Source organism: Rhododendron vialii, chromosome 12a (assembly GCF_030253575.1).
Source record: "Rhododendron vialii isolate Sample 1 chromosome 12a, ASM3025357v1".
NCBI lineage: Eukaryota > Viridiplantae > Streptophyta > Magnoliopsida > Ericales > Ericaceae > Rhododendron > Rhododendron vialii.
In genome coordinates, this window is record NC_080568.1 from 351993 (window position 1) to 371960 (window position 19968).

The window sequence follows — 19968 nt, forward strand, 5'->3', positions numbered from 1 at the left end:
AACCAAATCTTACAAGAATATTGCCAAAAAAACAAAAACTTTGATATTTTGTAGAAAAGATGACTAAAAAATCGGTGAAGTTTGTCGGGCTTGTGGCTTTAGGGCTATCCACGGTCCAGATTGGATTGGATTCCATTGAATCCAATCTTAATCCATATCTCACAGTTTTTAGAAATTACAATCCAATCCTAATCCAAAAGTCTCACGGTTCAGTTCCAATCCAAACCACGAGTCACGGTTCGGTTCCGGTTTTATCCACATATTTTCTTCCATAAAAATAAAATGACACTACTGCCAACTAAAAATGCAAAGTGCCAACACTTATTAATTATGACATTCCATAATATTACACTTATTATCCCTTAAGTTTTGTATATCATCACATTAATGTAAAATTGTTAAAAAAAATTATAACAATTTAGTAAAATTATAATTATTTATAAATATTACACATACACATGTATATTTTTCAATTTTATTTTTTAAAATATCTCGCGGTCCGGTTCGATTAATCCACGGTTTTGAAATGAAAATCCAATCATAACCCGTATCTCACGTTTTTTTTAATTTTTGAATCCGTGTCCGGACCATTAGTCCACGGACAAAAGTCAAAATGCATGGATCGGTTCGATCCGGACCGGTTTCACGGTTCTCGGTTTTTCTTGGACAGCCCTATGTGGCTTGTGTTTGACACCCCTTGGCAATCTCTTATCTTACTACGTGTGTACGGATATGAAAGGTGAATTTGTGCGCTTTGTGATTTACCTTGACCACACCCAAGATTTTCAGAAAGGGAAAATCCTATCTGCAAAATCAAAAGTTTAAGGAATTCCGACATTGCCTAATTTTTTTGGAAAAGCATGCCAAGTGAACAGATACTACCCGATATAGGCAGTCTGAATCTCACAAAGATACATTCCTCCTTAAGACTGCAATCAAATATTTTTCTTACAATTTTAGGGTCTGTTTGAATGTTGTGCGATTAGTTTGTAGAATATTGTTAGAGAAAACAAAATCAGTTCTTACGAGATACATTTCCATAGGAGCTTGCAGTGTCAATCAGTTAATTACGGAAACATAAAATACTGTATGAATGTGCCAAACCGTGGAGAGTTACAATGGTAAGTATTTTTCATTTTTCACGGTTGCCAATTTATAGATCGAGTTTCGTACATACACTAATGTGATATATTGGAATCGTCCGATTCACATAAAACAAAATGACAAGTGTCTCACATACCCCAAACAGTTTTCCGAAAGATATGCGTAGATTTGTCTGTATACCTAGAGCATTTTTTATCATACACAAAAGGAAAAAGAACGCATAAAATATGACCCTAAATGCAGTGTTTAGCCTTCTAATTTAGTAGCCTAGTAGGAGTACGTGTACTGTTTACTAGTAGTAACATTTATTCCCAAATCTCTCCCAACAAAAAGAACGCTTCTGTTCTCGACTCTCTTATCTTATCTTATTAAACTAAAACGGATGGGGACAACAGCATCTTTGAAGGGTCATTAGCACGAGCTAATTGTAGTCAAGGTTGGGGAAATTGCATTGCATCCCCCTTTCCCATTTATTTTTGCCAAAAATGTGTTATTGGGCCTAATAATGGAATTAAATCCAATTCGTTCGTTTTGTTTGGCTCGCCGGATTGGCATGACCTAGCTGCAAAAAATCACATACTTACTTGTACGAAACATGTTGATATTGAATTTATTTCGATGGAGAGTAAAAACATGTTTTGTTCATGTTGTTACTAGTATTCGATTAATTAGCATGATTTTTTGCAAGTGTTTAAATACTCAATGAGCCAAAGATAATAAATGGATTTGTGTTAAAATTTATACATTATTTTGTGTATCGAACGGGACACAACGCTAATTGTTAGTAATATAATTATTGTACATATCCAAGCATAAATAATTACTATCATGACCAATTAAAGAAGAAAATATGAAGAAAAAGTCATGTATAAAACATAAACAAAATAATAAAAAAAACAGTAAAAGAATATGATTTCCATTTACTCCACGTCCCACCCCACGTACATCCCTCTCCCCATTAAAACATGTAACTGCCAAGTAGTATTATTTAGGTTTTAAAAATCCTATATTCTGAAAATTTAGGATTTGAGATTTAAAAGGTTGGAGAACTCCTACTACATTTGCATAGAATATCCGTTCGATGCATGGGATTAAAAGACAATTTATGCAGGTTCGACACTTTGGAGTAGGAACCATACAAATGTGTGGTGGAGAGATGAGTTGAACCACCACATGAAAATGTTACTGGGACATTGGATAATTTTTCCTCAATTTCCCTAAACTCTATCTCTCTCTCTCTCTCTCTCTCTCTCTCTCTCTCTCTCTCTCTCTCTCTCTCTCTCTCTCTCTCTCTCTCTCTCTCTCTCTCTCAACTCTTTCCAAATTAAAAAATAAATAAAAGAAAAAAAATCTAGAAAATTAAGAATAAGGACTTAGAGGCTTGTGAGACTTCATCACATTTCCATACGATATTGATTGGTTGATACGTCAAACGGTTATAGAATACGATAAAATTGTTAAATTGATTTGTGAAGTGCACAATTACTAAAGGAAATTGAATTCTACACTTCCTTTTTTGACATCTACACTCCTTTTTTTGTCTCCTAGGACAAAAATTACAGACACTTTGAACACTAAAATTCAAAAAAAAGAGTGTAGATGTCAAAAAAGGGGGTGTAGAATTCAATTTCCTTACTAAATTGACATCTTAGTAGAGAATGTAAAAGTATCCAACTAACTTAACTAAAGGTGACAAACATCCGCCATAAAAAGCGGTTCCCATTACAAAAACTGTTTCCTCGTGTGTTGGTGCCATCATGTCCGACCACTGCGCAATACATGGAAAAAGATAGATAAGTTGGGAGTGGGAGCGAGATTTTTTTTACTGTATTTTTTATTGTCAACAAACAGGCAATTTAGTTCATTACAAACACCCAAAGTAAAAGATTTCATCACAATAATAAAAAAGGAATGAATTAAAACTACCAAATCTAAGATACGAGCTACTGTGAAAAGCGCATCTGGCTAACAAGCTCAATAACGCACTGCCAAAGCAAACCGACACTAGGTGTTGGCATAAGAGTCCCGTCTACGACTAAGCAGAGAGGATTCTAAGGGAATTTCAGCTCAAACCGTGGACGGATAGCACGGATTAAATCATCAATCGATAAGATAAACCCAAACTAGCACGCCAGCCAGCCAGCTCTTGAGAGAAAAACAACGACCCGCTATCGGGGGTGGGAGCGAGATGATCAGGAAGAAGAGATTAACGGAATTAACGCAACAATAACGGCCAAAAGGAAATCGGCGCAAATGGCGGGGGGGACCCGCTAAGAATTAATCGGCGCCATGCATGGCTAATTAATCATCATTTGATGGGTTTGATTTTGATGTGGAAAGTAGAGAAATGTGGGGTCAGATTTAAGAAGATGATTGTGATTGCTTTCTTTACTCTAGCTCTATGTCCGAGTTGGTTACTTTGGTTTAATCTCTTGTTCTTGGGATCCTTCATACTCCTACTTTCTTCCCATGCTTTATGACTAACATTTTGACTTTGTTTCTTCTTACTATTATAGCCTTGTATTATTGTCTTAAATCCCTGTTCTGACCTTTCTAAATTTTCTTAGGAGTACGTTCTTAGGCCATCCACAGTGGTATAATCAAAAAAGGATAACCAAAAATTGACACATCAGCTTTTGATTATTCACTTAAGAGATTGCTAAGCTTAACAATGTTAAGCTTCACTATAATCACTTCTAGTCCATAATCAAAATATGGGGTCAACTACAATTTCATTCTCTCTCCCCCCTGTTTTCCGTCATTCACTTCCCTCCATTTACATTTTTTATGAGTTAAAATATATCGATTCCCTCTCTTAATTTTGAAAAAAAAATCGGTGACTTCTTTACCTGCTATTATGATTTTTTTCTCTTTTTTTTTTTTCCGGGGGTGGGTAGTAGAAACAGGAAAGAAGAGTGAAATACCTTAATCCAGCGACGATGAATTGAATTGTAGATGATCGAGAGATATGAGTTTCACTTTTGGAAGAAAAGAAAGAGAAATAGTTTGTTGCGAAGTGAAAAAGATATAGAGTAGCGAAAAAGCTTGGCTATATAAAATTTTTATTCTTCAATTTTATTTTTTTAACCAAAAAAAAAAAAAGAGTGGGCGAAGAATGGAAGAAGAAAATACTAGTTGAAACACATGTGTATACAAATTTTGGAACTAGTTAACTTATGTGGTGTAGGATCCACAAATTTTGATTATTGAAAAAGATTGTTAGTTTTGGTTATCCAAAACCCAAAATTTGATTATTTATAAGGATGTTGCTAAGTTTGATTATACCATTGTGAGTAATCTTTTGCACCAACATTGTTAACTTTAAAAACAATTGGCATTTGATTATACCACTGTGGATGACCTTATCTTATATCTCCTTCCCTTTCCCCTATGAATTTCAAGAGGAACCGATCTTGGCGTTTGACACAATGGTTGTGTAGCATTCATTTGGAGCGTGAGATTTAGGGTTCGACTTATATGACATGATGTTAACATATTCTCCAGTGATTTAATAAATACTAACATACTAACATCTTATCAGAAATCCTATTGGTACCGACGGGTACCATAGGGAAAATGTACCGACGGCCGCCGGACGGCCGTCTCCGGCCACCGGACGGCCGATCCGAGCCGTCCAAAAATTTTAAAAAATAAAATCGAGTGGGCCTACGCGAGAATCAATGGCATCCGAGGTGTGTAGGGTACTTGATCCGAGCACCCATTTTTCGTGTATATTTGTATATACGTGTATATACACGAAAAAGGGGTGCTCGGATCAAGTACTCTACACACCTCGGATGCCATTGATTCCCGCGTAGGCCCACTCGGTTTTATTTTTTAAAATTTTTGGACGGCTCGGATCGGCCGTCCGGTGGCCGGAGACGGCCGTCCGGTGGCCGTCGGTACATTTTCCCTATGGTACCGTCGGTACCAATAGCACTACTCACATCTTATTGACTGACCAAAATAAAACAGTATTTCAAGAAGAAAAACTTGAAACTAATAATTTAAGCAAAAAAAGAAAACAAGAAACTAACTAGCTTAATTTGTATCATTTCTTGTCAACTGTATTATCTATTCTATCTTTTCTAATAGGAAAAAAAAATCTTGGTTTGAACAAATTTACGATGTTGTGTCACCAAAAGTAGCTTTCATTTTCCAAATAAAATACTACTCCTCTACAGACTTAGAGCATTCTATGTAATCTCATTCATCCAAAAGTGGCTTTAATTTAGTGATTAGATTTTGCTGAAAGTATATTCTCAGGAAGAAATTACGTACTCTTTTCGGAAATAGTCTTTTTAAAATCTAGATCATTAATTGCAAAGATGAAAGGTTGAGACCCGAGTCCATAGGCTTCTCTACAAATGGACTGCAGATAAAACCGGATTGAAATGAAAATAATTTTTGCACCTAATTTTATTGTGATGTGAAGACGATTAATCATTTAAACATGATGTAATTAAGGAATGGCAATTTGAACCGAACCGATGAGTATCCGAACCGTAACCGAATTTTTCTCCCGAACCATAACCGAAAATTTTCCCGTGGGTATGGGTATGGTTGAGGCTTGGATAACCGAACGGGTATCGGTTCGGTTATGGTTTAACTGTTATCCGAACCGAACTCTTAAATATATATAATATCCAATATCTATTGTATATTACATTACATATATCATATATGGAGAGATAGTCCGAAAATCCTAGGGCTTTCACAGTTTCACATATCTGCTTCTCACGAAGGCATAGCGCCGCTTCAGAGGCCAACCTCCATATCTTCCCCGTCGATACTCACATATCTGTTGGATTAGGCTTCAAGCAAAATGGACTCGCACGTCGAGGCCCAATTCATCTTCCATGTCTTGTGGCCCGCTCCCAAAGGCCTGCTGCGTTTTAAACACACACACACCCATTAAATCAAAGAGTTACATTTGGCTGAAAACCACATAAAAAATCAAAGAGTTATCGAAATTGAACTCAAACAAATTAGTCTTACCACGCATTTCAGAAATTTACTTGATGCAAGTGGATGTGTGTAATCATTAAAATTTATAAACGATAACAGATGATGGATGAGGCTGGCATACGTGGAGTAGGTACATTTGGCTGAAAACCAAATTTGTTCTAACAACATATATAAAATCTCAATGTGTTCTTGTGGTTTTGATTTCTTGGTTCAGTATTTATGTTTTGGTAAGACCACCTACAACAAGTGTCCATAAGGCCTTCAACCCATTTCCTTCAATTCGGGAAGTATATATCAAAATGTAATATAGGCCTTAAAAAAACTAGCTAGCATGGGCAGCTTACTTCAGAAAACTTCAATTGAAAAGCAAACTTCAACTGGTCGTTGTTCATAGAAAATCAGATTATCTTTTCACTCGGAAAAAAATAAATAAATCCAATCAATTCGTCAAAACTAAACTAAAAACTCAAAAGGGCATCGATTTTGTTGTAAGAAAACATCAATACTCACTCTCACTTCATAGTTGAGCAATATATGAATTAAGGCCCAATATCGGATTGGCATCAGATGCTCCGGTTTTAATTAGGCCATCGCTAGGGAACTATGAAATTGGTCTCCGGGATAAGTCGAGGTAAGGGTAAACTGATCGGACACCTGAATTATCAAAATGAAAAGGATAAACTACAACTAATAAAGCCACCAAAAAGTCTAGGAACATACCTTTAAAACATTACTCCAAACATAGTTGCGTCTAAAACCATTAGATATATGTGCTTTGTCCAAAATTTTGTTTTAAAATGTGTTCATAGAATTGCTCTAAAGCCACGACAACTTGGCGGCTGAAGGAGCCCTCGGGCCGGTGTTTCGTTGGCGTTGTTTTCCTTTCAAGATCTGCAGGTGTGCAAGTTTGGGTTTTTGCTTCCGGTTGAAGATTTCATCCGTGCTTTCGGTCAATGATTTGAGCTGGGGTTCTATTTAGATCCTCTCTATCTTGTCGCAGACACGATTCTCTTATCGATACCTAGTATTGATTTGTTTCTGCAGGGTGTCTTGAGTCTATCAGCCTGGTGTGTTTTTTCGCAATAACTCGTGCCTCCGATTTGGTAGTTTGGTTAATTCATGTACGTTGTGATGAAATCATTTACGTTGCTTGATTGTTGATGTAAAAAAAAACAGAGCCATCGGGCCTGACTAGTTTGACCGAGTAGCACTTGGAATTGAACACAAATTGACAAATAGTAGATTAATCAATAACGCTACGTCCATCGACTTGAGAGTCGGTAAACTTTCACCGAAATGCCGTGCGACGGCGTTTTCGGTTTGGATTCACCGAAATTTTATTTTTTTGATATTTTTATTTTAAAGGGTCATAATTATTTTTTAGCTTTAGGACTCTCGTTGAAGAGCCCTAACAGAACCATAAACAAAATGAAAAAACTAGCTGTGTTTGGTTTGTGTTTTGAAAAGTTTTTTGAAAAATAATAGGGGTAATAAGTAGAGAGAGATAGAGAGAGAAATGTTGGAAGTAGGAGGAATCTAAGGGGAATCTAGGAGGAATTTTTTGAAAAATTCTTTTCAAATAGCAAAGAGAACAAGGAAATGTTCCAATTTTCAATCCGTTTGAACCGCTACAAAAATTTTATTTTTCTAATCATTTTATTCTATAGAGTCGTAATTAATTTTTAGCTTTATGACTCTCATTGGAAAGCTCTAAAAGAACCATAAAATTAAATGTTTTAACACCAAAAATAACCCAAAACGCCGTCGTACAGCGCGTTTCTGTGAGAGTTCACCGACGTGGGAGTCGGTGGGCGTAGTCTTATTATTACTACTAATCAAGACGAAAATGATAGCAGTACCAACGAGTGTGCAGGGAAAACGTACTGATCGGCCGCTCCGGGCCGTCTTTGGCCACCGGACGACCGATCCGAATCGTCCAAAAAATCTATAAAAAAAAAATTCAGGGGACTCGCGTGAGAATTAATGACATCCAATGTGTGTAGGGTACTTGATCTAAACACCCTATTTTCGTGTATATATGTATATATGTATATACATATATACACGAAAATAGAATGTTTAGATCAAGCACCTTACACATATCGGATGCTGTTATTTCTTGCATAGGCCCCCTCAATTTTTTTTTTAAAATTTTTGAACAGCTTGGATCGGCCATTTGGTGACCGGAGACGGTCCAGCACGGCCGATCGATACGTTTTCCTGCACAACTCGTCGGTATTGCTAGCAGTACTCGCTCTGTTCTTCAAACCCACTCTCTGCAAAACTTCTGTGATGCTCCCAAGTGGTATGGGAGCATCATACTCCCAATGAATTACAGCCCTTGGATTGAAAATAGATAAATCACAGCCTTTAGATCAAAACCAAAAACTAAAAATGGGGTGGTTTTGTTAAAAATGAGGTGGTTTTGATCTAAAAAACGGAGGATTACTTACCACAGAACAGACAACACTTACCATTCACTAAGGCAACACTTACCATTCACTAAGGCAGAACTTACCACACAAGTGTGGTAAGTTCTGCCTTAGTGAATGGTAAGTGTTGCCTTAGTGAATGGTAAGTGTTTGTAATTCATTGGGAGTATGATGCTCCCATACCACTTGGGAGCATCATATTGCCACTCTCTGAGTCAATACTAGGCGTCTATCTATCTTATCTATTAGTTCCATGGTCCCATTAATTATTAGTCCCACACCCACTACTGATCTGATCTTTTTAAATCCAGAGTGGGACAAAAGTCGGTCAAATCTCTCGGCTTAATTCTTTGATGAATCTCTCTTGCATATGCCGGTTTTGCCTTCCCCGTTCAAATACCATTTGGGAAGTTCGATTCGATCGTGGTCCTGCTCATACACGCTTGGTCGCTTGCGTTCCCTAGAAAAAGAATATCCTTTTCAATACAAATCACAGGCTCATTAATATTTTATCTGGTATACAATAGTCTGGGACCGACATGAAATTTTTTACTCTCGCCCTTCGATCCTCGTCGTAAAGGTTCTTACTCTCAATTTTTGTTCTCACTCATTTTCGTAGTTTAATATGTTTTTGAAAAACAATACCATGATCGCAGTCTTATTATCGCGAGTCCAGCTCCTCTCCAATCCTTTTAGAGCATCCACACCAAACTCTTTATTTTCTGGGATAAATTAACGAGAAATGTGCACTTTTTTTTTATTGTAGTCAGTGCATTCTTAAACTCTCACCACACCAGCCTCTTTACTCCCGCACCAATCCTACCAAACCCCATACTACAAACCACCTTGATGCCATCGCCACCACAACAGCCACACCTCTCACTCTCTCTCTCTCTCTCTACTTCCTCCCACCCTTCAAATGGCCGATCCAGAGCACAAAGACGCAGAAGAACCCACCCCCAACAAACCCTAACCGCTGGCAACGGCGGCTGGGTTGATCGAGCGCCAGGAGGTAGTGGATCTGCGACAAAGCAAGCCTTCGAGCACGAGTGGCCATGGGAGCAGCCTGCTCCGAGTATGTAATTAATAAAATAAAGGAAATGAGGTACTATAGCAAAGCTACACCAATTGCAAAGTGGAGAGGGAAGTAGTGAGCCTGATGCAAGAGAGTCTTGGGGGGTTTTGCTCTTTATTATAGTGTGATGGAGGAAGTACCGAGAGAGATGCAGATGCTGTTAAATGGATTGGAGAGAACACAACTTTTTAAATAACACTTCAATGATCGAAATCGTTCATAATTTTTAATTCCCCGAGAGCATCAAGCATGCCAACAATTATTTTCATCAATTATCGTTTGATATGATTTTGAAACAAATTTATATTGAAAAAAATTCAGAAAGAGGTTTTGTTCTACTGTTGCAATATTATATTTTGCAAGATAATGTGTTCCAAATGTGTTTTAAAATCATATCTAATGATGTCCAATAAACTTGATTTTTGACATATTTCATGTTCTCAACGAGCAAAACAAAATGAACTATTTCAATCATTGATGTGAGATCGTAAGAAATTTTTACAAGCTAGATCGTAAGAAATTTTTATAAGCCAAGATTGGAAAGAGTGTTCTCTCCAATGATTGGAGAGGAGCCGGGCTCCATTATCGCTAGCGCTCATACACAAGCTTTATGTATTTTTTTTTTTTTAACATTTTTTATAGAGAGATAGGAAGCTTTATGTTACTAAAGACCAACCTGTAGTCAGGATCGGTTCAAGATATTTGAATGCCCTAGGCCAAGTGATGGAATAATACCCTATATAAATTTTCTAATTTAAAAATAATAAACAGAAATATCTTATTTATATATAATTTTTATTCATACTATTCAACATGGTAAATATTTTCGACCTTAATGGCTTGTGCAGTTGCAATAATATTCAGTGGACTCAGGTTTGAATCACAACAGTCTTAATTTGTGTGATAAAAGAAATTTTTTTTTGCAAAAAGATACTTTAAAAAAATACCCTATCAGAATTTGAACTCAAGCATCTTATGTAAAAGAGCAAACACTTTACTTCAAAAGAGTTTCTATTATAGTTGTATACATAAAATATATATACTTATTTAAGAAGAAATGTCATTTTTTTTGCCAAAAATATAGAGGCCTAAGACGGCGGCCTGTTGGACCTCCCCATTGGGCCGGCCCTGCTTGTAGTGCATCCTATAAATAGTAGCCCAAGACTCGGAGTCCCTCGTAAGAATTCCCATCTTCCTTCACTCTAAAAAATCGACAATATGCAGTCTCTCTCCCATCTTCCCTCCCCTCACTTCTTCATTCTTTCCCTCTTCCTCTTCTCTACCCTCTCGTGCCTCACAGTCACCGCAGCAACATGCCACGTCGACGATGAGTCAGGCCTGCTTGCCTTCAAATCGGGTATAACATCAGACCCATCCGGAAAGCTCAACTCATGGAGCCCCGGTACCGATTGCTGCAAGTGGTACGGCATAACATGTGGTGATAATAACCGGGTCACAACTATAACCTTTAACGGCCAACCCGACAACTCCACCACTTTTTTATCGGGTACCATCTCACCCTCTCTCTCTAAACTCCACTCCTTAAACGGTATTTACCTCCAAGACACCGGTACCCTTTCGGGTACTTTCCCTTCTTCACTTTTGACGCTACAAAATCTCCAATACGTTTACATTGAAAACAACAAGTTATCGGGTCGAATACCCGGAAACATAGGTGACTTAACCGGACTTGTTGCGTTTAGTGTAGCCGGAAATAGTTTTTCAGGTCCGATACCGAGTTCAGTCTCCAAGTTGACTCAACTGATTCAGCTCAAATTCGGTGGAAATCTTCTCACTGGCACCATACCCATCGGAATTCAGCAGCTTAAAAACCTGACCTTTCTTGATTTGGGCCCGAACCGACTCACCGGAACCATACCCGATTTTTTCTCATCCTTAACTGAACTCAGAATTCTTAGACTTTCTCACAACAAATTGTCAGGGACAATTCCGCCTTCAATTTCATTACTTTCATCTAATCTTATTTACCTAGAGCTAGGCCACAATGCTCTAACTGGACAAATCCCAAATTTTCTTGGCAAATTCCACGGACTTGACACCTTGGATCTCTCTTGGAACAGATTATCTGGAACCGTGCCAAAAAGCTTCGGGAACCTCACCAAAATCTTCAATCTTGATCTATCTCACAATATTCTTGTCGACCCATTTCCTGAAATGAATGTGAAAGGCATTGAATCACTGGATTTATCATACAATGGATTTCACTTGGGGGAAATTCCCAAATGGGTTACTTCTTCGACTATAATATATTCTCTCAAGCTAGCAAAATGTGGGATCAAGACCAATTTAGACAATTGGAAGCCAGTGGAGACTTATTTCTACGACTACATTGATCTTTCAGAGAATGAAGTATCGGGCAGCCCAGTTGGGCTACTGAACCGAACCAATTACTTGGTGGGTTTTTGGGTTGAAGGTAATCGGGTACGGTTCAATATGGAGAGCTTGAAATTTCCCAAGACATTGAAGTACTTGGATTTGTCGAGGAATTTGGTCTTTGGGAAATTGCCAGTGGCCATTTCTGGGCTTGAGAAGATGAATGTCAGTCATAACCATTTGTGTGGAAAGATCCCGGCGACGAAGTTTCCGGCGAGTGCATTTGTTGGGAATGATTGTCTATGTGGTCCTCCGTTGCAACCCTGCAAAGTGTAGAGCAACTTTACTAAGGCAGTGTTGGCTTTGTTGTAATGACCATATTAGAAATAAAATGGTGATTTCCTAAAATTCCTAGTAGAATGATCCATTCATTTCATACGGAGCTTTACTTGGGCCTTATTACTAGGAGTGATTATTCAGTTCTCTTAGAGCAGCAGTGATTATTCAGTTCTCTTAGAGCAGCGGCACATTGTCATTCTCCACCAAAATTTTGTGGGATGTTTGGTGGAGAAGGTCATGAAGTACCGCGTGACGATTTTTCAAGTAATAATTTTTCACCTAGCAAACAGTGTGATCAAGGTGTTCGTAAATTTGTCCAAATGTTCTAAATTATCACTAAGAATGACCATTCATCTACATTGATGAACAACAAATTGTGCACGGCAGTGTTTGCTTTGTTTATTGATTCTAGAATGGGCATTTGATCACTCACCTATTTTTCTTGTTGAACTTATTTCTCTAAATTGATGAATAATTTTGTTTATAGACTTTCATTAAATAACAATTCCATTTCCAACAAACACTTGACTTAAAAATTTGGAGGATAATGAAGACAATTTGGTGAATAAGAACATAAGATTTTGTGCTTTGTCTTCTTTCAAAAAAGAGTTACATTTTTAATAGTCATATTCCTAGTCACATAGTACTTCAGTAAGACCTTTGGTTCTGCTCTTAATCTTGGCACTTACAAACCTGTGCTGTTGTCGTTCACTCCAATTATGGAGGGGGGGGGGGGTGCTGTGCCCGAATTCTGGGCCCACTTCAGTCTCGCTTCGATGATCGGAAGCATTTACTTCGTAGAGCTTGTCGAGTAGAACAACTATGCAAAAAATCAGCTTAATTGGATATCATTAAGTGCCTGATCGGAACCCATATAACTCTCGGTCCATGGGTTATAGTAGATTTGATCCAGTGTTTCGGATCCATTCTTTTCAAGATAAAAAGGTTCCAATCAAGCACTTAATGATATCCAATTAAGCTGATTTTTGGTATAGTTCTTCTACTCGACGAGCTCTACGAAGTGAACGCTTCCGATCATCGGAGCGAGACCGAAGTGGGTCCAGAATTCGGGCACAGTAGCGCGCTGTATGTCAGTATTAAGTTAGCTCATGTTGTTATATCTTTGCCCATTATTTAAGTGAGATAGCTCTTGTTTCCCTCTAGTGGTGTATGGGTTAGGGGATAACTTCACTCACTCATAATTAACTTTAGAAGAGTGCTAGGGACAAAGAAAATAGACAAAGAATTGACCCTTAAAGTGTACATGAACGGCTTAGATTCACTGTGCAGTGCATCTGAACCGTTCATGTACACTTTAAGGATCAATTCTTTGCCTATTTTCTTTGCACGTAGCATTTCTCTTAACTTTGAAGTACGTATACCACTAAGACATTTTGGGACACTGCGATCGATCAACAATACAAATATAAGTTATTTGGGGGTAAATACGAAATATTTAAAAAAGTGTAGGCTGAAATTCGTAAATGTAAGAATGTATATCCTGGTAACCATCAGAATGTAACCACCCCATAATCTGAATCTGTATCAAACCAACCTCAGCATCTCCGGCAACAATAAGAATTAAGAACAGGTACCCATCTCTCTCTCTCTCTCTCTCTCTCTCTCTCTCTCTCTCTCTCTCTCTCTCTCTCTCTCTGTTCGGTTCTCTCTGGTCATCTATCTCTCTTCCTTTAATTAATGTTGTGAACTATTTTAATCTAAGTTTTCATACTTTACTCATGTTGTGAACTATGACGCTTTTTACTTGGGATTCTGGGAAGGTATCGATCAACCAACCGTTTGTTTGTTGACTTGTTCAACTTAAGATATCAAATGCCAAAAAAATACACACACACAAAATAGTATACAATCAGCACGAATGAAAAATTGTACAATTCGTAGAGTTTTCTAAGGATCGTGTCTCAGACATCACATAATATGATCAGGTAAAAGCGAGCCACTAGACCAACCCTTGGTCTTGCTATAAAAGCTTTTAAGTCATAAACCCAAAGAACAAGGTCGATCCACTAGACCAACCCTTTGGGTCAAGTCGTAAGTTTGAGTTGATGGAGCAGCGGTTGATCTTTTGTAGCTTGTAATCTAACTAACTAACCTCTAACGTGCTTTTCAAAAGAAAAACCAAACAAACACTAACCCTTCCTATGGCCCCCTGAACAAAAAACACCGAGAGAACATATATAGACGTGTAATTTCAATACTAAAACTGGTAATAACACTGTTTTGGAACAACTATATTACTGTATGTCTGTATAAAGCATTAAAGCAAAACCGAAAACAACGTGAAACAGCTATATTATGTCGAAAGGTAACTCATATTGTGGCCTTATGAACCATGGTCAGGGGACCTTCCAAGTGAATGTAGTCGTACATGAGATACCGCCAAGGTGATTGTCCCCTTGCCTGTGTCAAATAAATCGTATTCTCCCCCTTCGCCAATACAGCATTTGGAATCTCCACATTAAACAGCCAATATAGTCCGTGGATGCCGTGTCTAAACACTGCGTTGTCCCTCCCAATTAGTCCGCTTGAAAACAGAGGTCGCTTTGTGTTTGGATCGTTAACACGAACCTAGAAGCGTTATTTTATTTAGTAAAGGGTTAATGTTACATGAAGAAAGAAACATATTCAGTAGTGGTTTTAAGTTGATGTTTTGTACCTGCAATTCGCCTTGATTTGCAGATGCTAGTGCCACTTTTAATTTGTAGGTTCCGGTTTCATCCACCCTGTCGAGTTTGAACCTGATCTGCCATGTGGTTCCTTGAAGCGTGTTGTCATTTTTCCTCCTGCAAATGCAAATACCAAAACTTAGAAGTAAATAAGAATAACTGAGATTGCTCCGAGTTTGTTAATGTCGGAACTTCCATCAGTTCAAAGCAAGAACAAATGGTGTGACTAACTGAAATTAGCCTCCTTTGGCGATAAGTGGAGAACATGAAAATTGAACCTAGTTTGTCGATACTTGAAAATTCTATCAGTTAAAACCGAGAACAAATTGTGCCTAGATTCCTGTAGTTAACTTCAAATTGTGCCTAGATTCCTGTAGTTAACTTCAAATTGTGCCTAGATTCCTGTAGTTAACTTCAAATTGTGCCATGTTTGTTAATCATTGGAACTTGGAACTTTTACGAGCTAAAAGAAATTAAGGACAAATTGTGCCTAGTTTGATGATAGTTCGAGACTATTTTTACATGTTCACCCGCTTATTTCACTACTTTAAAATCTCTACCAAGTCTTTTTTGGACTACGTAAAAGAAATCATGGGAGTACATGGACTAATGCTTGAAAATTTTCGGAGAATTTTTAATTGGAAAGTAACAAAAAAATTGATGGAAATTGCAATGTCCAAAGGCCTTGAACCACACCTAGTGACCTGAGCAAAGAACCAGTGTTTTGTATAATCACTAACACCGACAGTGTAGACCAAATCCTCTTTAGGGTATAGCTCCGCATATCTCTCCCACAATCCATACTGCCTAAACCTGCAAAAAAAACCAAAGAGGAAGCTGAATATTTCAGGTCAAATGTTTTACTTTCGATTCAAGGATCAAAACATAGATAAGAGTTCATTTAAGGGCGATTTTTTTCATAGTTGTGCTATAGAAATCCTTTGATATTTGATTCCTAAGAAGTACCTGTCAGGAATCCTGTTAATATACTTTGGATCTGGATCGGGTATGTAAAATTCTGCAGCAGAGCGATCGGGAATGCCAATTTCCCACAACGTGGGTCCATCTCTAGGAGGCTCATATACAAGATGACCCAAGTGGATGTAACAACCTGCTTTCCAATGGACATCAAAATGCAGTAATGTAAATTGTGGTAGTTTATTTCTATCTATTATGACAAACAAAGAGGAAGAAATAGACCTGGTGTTATGGTAACAGGAACATCATTTCGATAATCTCCGATAAATCCAGGAACCCATGCGTAAAGATTGTAGTCACCGGTACATACATGGTTGATGGAAAAATTGCCATTCTCATCTGCTCTCGTCCAGAATTGGTAGCCCTGATCCAAATAAAATGTTATCATGCCTTTGGATGCGATTTCGGATGAGGGTAGTTCTTATATTCCTCAGTAATATAGCTTAAAACATGCCGAACTGTTTTAAGCATCACAAGTCATCACCTTGGATTCTCTCTGCCATGATCCAACATCCCCAGGAGGGGCCAACCCCACATAGGCACCCTTTGCTGATATATAATCCTTGCTTATGAATCTGAACAGGTTTAGTATCGACAAATTTAAAATAGAAATGTAGTCTGAAATTCCTAGATAAAATCAAGACCAAGGCAAAAATAGTTTCAAAATAAGCCTGTACGTACCTGTCTCGTACGAGTAATCTACCATTAACATTTCCACGTTGATCCGATGATGGAAAATCCTTGGATGCTGGAAAAGAATAGGGCCAGCTTTGGACTTCGGCCATCATCTGAAAATCAATGTCTATCAAAATCTGTTGTATAATCCGTCTTTTATTATCCATGTATTTATAACTTGCTAAGTCAAACCTGTCTTTTGGCATCCTCCCAGAGCGTAAGGGTATCATCTCTTGATTCTCCACCCACCACAGAGTTTAGATATATGAAAACGGGACCGAAAACTTTCTTCCATGCCTCGCCCTGTCCAATTTTCGGCCCGAGATCATACCCAGCATAATGAAGACTGGTAAACATCTGTTAATAGCATCAACTTTGGTATAGTCAGGTCATCTAAAAGGCAAAATTCATCCACAGAACACCTCTAGAATATTGTGACAATGGCACTTTTGAAAACTAACTTGTCCTTACTGTTTTTGTTTTCAAGTTAGAGGTCCACATTGATTCATCTAGCTGACCCCAATTGATTGGGACATAAGGCTCGATTTGATTTGGTTTGGTTTATTGCTCTTCCAATAATTTTAGATACCTATTAGTCCTAATAGTGCAGGTAACCAAATTGAAGATATGTTTCTTCACTGCTAAAGCAAAACAAAGGTTCTCCATAATCAGCTTTGGAAGGTAAAAGTTACTTACAGCAAGACAAGTAGGACCAACATGGGAGGAAAGGTTTTGTTTGAGGGGCCCACCCGACCGGAACTCATCGCTGGGCGTAATTTGCCAGAAGCCCACGAGAGGAGATTCCGTAGATATCCAACCATGGACACGGAGATCTTTGTTCTCGCAGGAGTACTGGTACTTGTCATCCACCTGTGAGCATACAGTATCAGTAAAATTTGCTAACATTCGTCCACAAAAGAACAAAAAATACTACTCCACACGATCATCAAACCACTGTAGCAAAAACTACTTCAATGCATTCATGTGTTAGAATGAGATAGTTTGTGCTACACTTCCGCAAAATTATGTATGGAATGATCTTAGGAAAGAATGGAACCAGGTCTCCCTTGAAAATAGCATTCATCGTCAGTTTTAGCATACATTTTTGTTGTTTTATAGCGAACCAGTTGGGAATGGGTATGGTATTCCACGATAATTACCATTCCATCTCAGAGAATTAGGCACTGCTCAGAAGTTTATTCCATAAATACTTCAGTTGAAATCAGAATGGGCTCCAAAAATAAGCATTGGTTCGTATTTAGCAAATCAACTGAATGAGGAATGAGGGAAGTGTTACCTCTCCTTTAAACTCAGGCTCTATAGGATTTACAAGGAGGACTGCTTCATCATATGCCAGGCGTTGGCAATTTTTGGCATCCCTGTCTTCTGGCAGCGGCATAAATCTTCGCCTATTATCTGCCACAGCCATGTAGTGAAACCTAGATAGTTCAAAAGAACATTACTTTTCTGCCATCTCTTGATTTTCAAAAAGAAAACGCGGGTTATTTTGTGCTATATACTGATACAACAAAGATTCGCATGTACTTTTCTTCTCTGAGCTTGAATGCAATCCTGGTCTGACTAAGGCTGAAAGCTGGCCATTCTGGCGAACCTAAATGTTCATAAATGGCGTAAGAGTAGAAGCCCGAGGAACCGCGAAGCACTATAAACCTGGAAAAATCATTGTAGTGAGGATAATAGTAACAACCACTTTCATGATCCAAATAGCATTACAATAGGAAGAAAGAACCTTTTGTCTATATTTAGGGGGACAAAAATATCGCCCGGAAGGGAGGGTTCCCATGGTCTTGAGAATGACACCTCTACTTGTTCCTCTGTTTTCATTATTACTTCAAACTTTGTTCCACTAATCCTGCACAATGATCAGTTGGTTGTTAAATACTTCCCTTGCTGTTATTGTTCACTGCTCATACTCAGAGAGAGAGAGAGAGAGAGAGCATACACTTCCAAACCTCCTTTTTTGCTTCCATCAACTGAATCCCAATTAACATCCCAGTAACTACAGGGTCAATATGAAGAATTAGCGAATATTTGGGTGAAGCTAAATGGAAAACTAGTTCTTTAAATTACTGTGCGTAATAAAAGTCAGCGAATTTTACTTGGTCTGCAATATTTTTCCTAGTAGTGGGCCTGTGGTCATTAAAAACTAATGTGCCAGATTAATCATTAAAGTAATACCAATCAGGAGTTCAGATTTTTTTTTAACAACTTAGGGCACGTTCCACTAAGAGAAATAATAATATTAGAAAGCTCTTGTTTACCCTCTACTTTAGTATGCAGAATTTAAAAATTGGGTAGGCGAACTCCAACGAACTCTAAAAAAATTTACAACACATAAAAGGCAATATATAAATTTTGTCAATATAAGTTGTGGCGATACTACCAAAACCATTATTAATTACATATATAATCAATCAAAGCAATGTTAAAAAGAACATTATCTTTCTCAAAACTATTGGTTGGGGGGTGTTTAGTTGTTCAAAGTGTTTTTTGGGCACGGAAAGATATATGATTTTAACGTTTTGGCATAAAAACCTACTATAATTTTAGCAGAACTAGAAATGTGCGCAGGTAGGACGTACGGTCGCCCAGACTCACCCTCCCTTCTGTTTGTCCTTGCTTCTACTGCTTTCATCTGCGAGCAAATTATTGATGCCGTTGTAACTGATCCCAGTGACGATACCCTCGGGATTTGATAGGGTAACTTGAAGGATGCCGTTATCGATCACCACCTGAATTAAGCAGATGGTGGAAAAAGTTTATGACTTTTATATATATCATTAATATGACGAGTATATGCTTACTAATTCTAGATAGAAGCCTTTGAAACTAAAATGAATTAAGTTAGGTGTTAATTAAGCATCAGAACAACACAGTACTATGTTTCAGAACAGTTAACAAAATATTTCAAAGCAAAGTTATTTACATGGCGATCTTGAATCTGCAGCTTCACCCCCTGAGGCGACATTGATCGAACACCCATTCTTATGCACATGCATGCACTGGTTCCTGCATGGGAGAAATTTGTCATTCTGCGCGCTAATTAATTAACAAAATAACATACTATCAAAGTATCAAACTTATTTTTGTACTATCAAGCACCCGATCGATGATTTTGAGAAAAACATTAACATGACTTACCTCTCTGGAAGTCTTCAAGTAGCTAGTTATAGTAGTTTTATATATATATATATTCTAGGGAATAAAGCAATGAATTTTCTTTTGTGGCACAAGGAAAAGAGAGAAAATCTTTAGAATTTTATCCAATGAAAGATGTTTCTGCCCTTAGGATTACGCCCCTATTTATATAAGTAGGAGTGCCAACGATAATAAGGTAATTACATGGAGAGTGAAG

The 19968-nt window shown here is 37.8% G+C and overlaps 2 protein-coding genes across 3 annotated transcripts; one reads left to right on the forward strand and one right to left on the reverse strand.

The window, feature by feature from the left end:
• Positions 1-10740: 10740 nt before the first annotated feature.
• Positions 10741-12349, forward strand: LOC131311563 (DNA damage-repair/toleration protein DRT100-like). Its single transcript, XM_058339057.1, has one exon. It carries the CDS (start codon positions 10798-10800, stop codon positions 12247-12249), a length of 1452 nt encoding a protein of 483 aa, XP_058195040.1. The 5' UTR covers positions 10741-10797; the 3' UTR covers positions 12250-12349.
• A 2063-nt stretch (positions 12350-14412) lies between these two features.
• Positions 14413-19581, reverse strand: LOC131310945 (probable rhamnogalacturonate lyase B). Of its 2 annotated transcripts, none has more exons than XM_058338222.1 (15): positions 19540-19581; positions 19212-19345; positions 18556-18612; positions 18343-18465; positions 18138-18263; positions 17890-18031; positions 17289-17462; positions 16785-16949; positions 16599-16705; positions 16402-16492; positions 16140-16281; positions 15906-16050; positions 15636-15752; positions 14930-15053; positions 14413-14841 (listed from the first exon to the last, which is right to left on the reverse strand). In XM_058338222.1, exons 1-15 carry the CDS (start codon positions 19579-19581, stop codon positions 14584-14586), a joined length of 1947 nt encoding a protein of 648 aa, XP_058194205.1. In that variant the 3' UTR covers positions 14413-14583. The 2 variants fall into 2 exon arrangements, with proteins under 2 accessions (XP_058194205.1, XP_058194204.1); XM_058338221.1 differs by having other exon boundaries at positions 14930-15056.
• Positions 19582-19968: the final 387 nt, after the last annotated feature.

Bases quoted from the DNA above. Each gene is read 5' to 3' on its own strand.
- LOC131310945 (XM_058338221.1), bottom strand. From the start codon at position 19,581: ATGTCGCCTCAGGGGGTGAAGCTGCAGATTCAAGATCGCCAT. The intron at 18,264-18,342 runs GTTCTTTCTTCC...TGATTTTTCCAG, and splicing joins CCCCTAAATATAGACAAAAG to GTTTATAGTGCTTCGCGGTT. The intron at 16,950-17,288 runs GTAAGTAACTTT...TGCTATTAACAG, and splicing joins TTGGTCCTACTTGTCTTGCT to ATGTTTACCAGTCTTCATTA.
- LOC131311563 (XM_058339057.1), top strand. From the start codon at position 10,798: ATGCAGTCTCTCTCCCATCTTCCCTCCCCTCACTTCTTCATTCTTTCC.